Source organism: Austrofundulus limnaeus, unplaced genomic scaffold (assembly GCF_001266775.1).
Source record: "Austrofundulus limnaeus strain Quisiro unplaced genomic scaffold, Austrofundulus_limnaeus-1.0 Scaffold803, whole genome shotgun sequence".
NCBI classification, from domain to species: Eukaryota; Metazoa; Chordata; class Actinopteri; order Cyprinodontiformes; family Rivulidae; genus Austrofundulus; species Austrofundulus limnaeus.
Window position 1 is genome coordinate 170,047 of NW_013953205.1, and position 2,911 is coordinate 172,957.

General features: G+C 41.6%; 1 protein-coding gene across 1 annotated transcript in view; it reads left to right on the forward strand.

The window, feature by feature from the left end:
• The window catches only part of dvl3b (dishevelled segment polarity protein 3b), a gene marked incomplete at its 3' end in the record, with an annotated part of 9,093 nt that overhangs the window by 1,083 nt on the left and 5,099 nt on the right, over positions 1-2,911 (forward strand). The window contains 3 exon segments of the mRNA XM_014028763.1: positions 131-264; positions 380-447; positions 1,775-1,919. Coding sequence (XP_013884217.1) covers positions 131-264; positions 380-447; positions 1,775-1,919 — 347 coding nt within the window.

Consider the following 2,911-nt stretch of genomic DNA (forward strand, 5'->3'; position numbering starts at 1 on the left):
ACACACACACACACACACACACACACACACACACACACACACACACACACACACACACACACACACCCGACACACAGCTTCTGATCCGACCCGGGTGTGTCAGGTCTTCATCCATCCTTCTTCCTTCCAGGTGGTGTCTTCAGATACTGGCACGCCAGATTTCAGGGGGTCTGACATCCAATCAGTGGCCACACCCTCTAGTCAAGCCCCACCCCCAATTGAGAGAACAGATGGGATCGGAGACTCCAGGCCTCCGTCTTTCCAGTGAGTATCTGAGTACATAAAATTTAAGCTACYGCAGTACAATGGAGTAGTACTACAGTAGTGATCTGTGAATTGATCCAGGCAGGAAGTGATGTCACATGTCTGTCTGTCTCAGTGCTGCAGCTGTCAGTCACGATGTTTCACCATCAGAGAAGCTGCAAAGAAAAGACATGGCTGATCCAGGTAAGATTACACCTGAGCTCAGTTTAAACTCATGTTTACCTTAGAGAGAGACTTCAGGACTGTTACTAACGATTTACAACCTGTTACTAACTCATTAATAACACCTTACCAACCTGTTACTAAACCATTAATAACACCTTATCAACCTGTTACTGACTCATTAATAACACCTTACCAACCTGTTACTAACCCATTAATAACACCTTATCAACCTGTTACTGACTCATTAATAACACCTTACCAACCTGTTACTAACCCATTAATAACACCTTACCAACCTGTTACTAACCCATTAATAACACCTTACCAACCTGTTACTAACCCATTAATAACAACTTACCAACCTGTTACTAACTCATTAATAACACCTTACCAACCTGTTACTAACTCATTAATAACAACTTACCAACCTGTTACTAACCCATTAATAACCCTTACCAACCTATTACTAACTCATTAATAACACCTTACCAACCTGTTACCAACTCATTAATAACACCTTACCAACCTGTTACTAACCGAGTAATAACCACTTACCAACCTGTTACTCACCCAATAATAACCACATACCAACCTGTTACTAACCCATTATTTAGTTATTTTCAGTTACTAACCCAGTAATAACACCTTACCAACCTGTTACTAACCCATTAATAGCCCCTTACCAACCTGTTACTAGCCCATTATTGAGTTATTTTCAGTTACTAACCCAGTAATAACACCTTACCAACCTGTTACTAACCCATTAATAACCCCTTACCAACCTGTTACTAGCCCATTAATAACACCTTACCAACCTGTTACTAACACATTATTGAGTTATTATCTGTTTGTTACTAACCCAGTAATAACACCTTATCAACCTGTTACTAACCAAGTAATAACATCTTACCAACCTGTTACTAACCCATTAATGAGCCAGTATCACTCCCATTAACACCCTTACCAACCTTCTACTAACTCAATAAACCATTCCAGACCTGTTTCTAACCAATAATAACCACATTAAACCTTGTATTAACTTATTAATAACCCATTACCAGTCTGTTAATAACCTATTAATAACTTACCAACCTGTTACTAACCTCATAATAACCACATAAAGAATGGCCTGTTACTAGCCAATAATAACCACATAATGACCTGTTACTAACCTCATAATAACCAGATAATGACCTGTTACTAGCCAATAATAACCACATAAGGATCTGATACTAACCTATTAATAACCCTTTACCAACCCCTACTAACCTGTTGTTACTTGTTCCTAACTTATAACTACATATTACCAGTTTGTTTATACGCTGATTGGCTGCTGTCTCTGCAGGTGGTCCCCTGAATGGACACGCCCATGGAGCTTCTGATCAGAAGGGGGCGGATCCAGCAGGTGGAGGTGACAGCTCTTCAACCCAACAGAGCAGCGAGTTAGAGACGACCAGTTTCTGCTCGTCTGAAGAAGACTCTGGAGGAAGGTCAGTGAATTCTGACTTCTGCAATCCATACAGATAAACGTCAGCATAAAGAGCAACAACGTAACCCTGAAACACCTGGTCCTGTGGGCCAGAACCTAAAACTGTTCTGAACCTGTATTTTGTTTATACAATTATCTGTTCACCTGTACAGGTATTTTAACTAAACTGACCAGTAATCTGATAAACATGGAAAATAWAGTCAGACATCAAGATTTTTCTGTAAAAACTGGTTCCAGTGAAAAACCAGAACTAGAATTTGTTCAGCACCAGTTCCTCCCTGAATGAACTGCTGACGCCAGAACCAAACAACTGGTGCTGTCCCAGAACCAGATTTTGCTGAGCCAGAAACCTTCTGTCATCAGGACCTAGAGGTAGGGTGGATGGGTGGATGGATGGATGGATGGATGGATGGATGGATGGATGGATAATGGATGGATGGATGATGGGTGAATGATGGATGGATGGATAATGGATGGATGGATGGGTGAATGATGGAAGGATGGATAATGGATGGATGGATGGGTGAATGATTGATGGATGGATGATGGATGGATGGATGATGGATGGATGGATGGATGAATGGATGATGGATGAATGATGGATTGATGGATGGATGGATGATGGATGGATGGATGATGGATGGATGATGGCTGGATGATGGATGATGGGTGGATGATGGATGATGGATCATGGATGGATGGATGGATGGATGGATGGATGATGGATGGATGGATGAATGATGGATGGATGGATGGATAATGGGTGAATGATTGATGGATGGATGGATGGATGGATGGATGGATGGATGGATGATGGGTGAATGATGGATTGATGGATGGATGGATGATGGATGGATGATGGCTGGATGATGGATGATGGGTGGATGATGGATGATGGATCATGGATGATGGATGGATGGATGGATGATGGATGAATGATGGATGGATGGATGGATGGATGGATGATGGATGGATGATGGGTGGATGATGGGT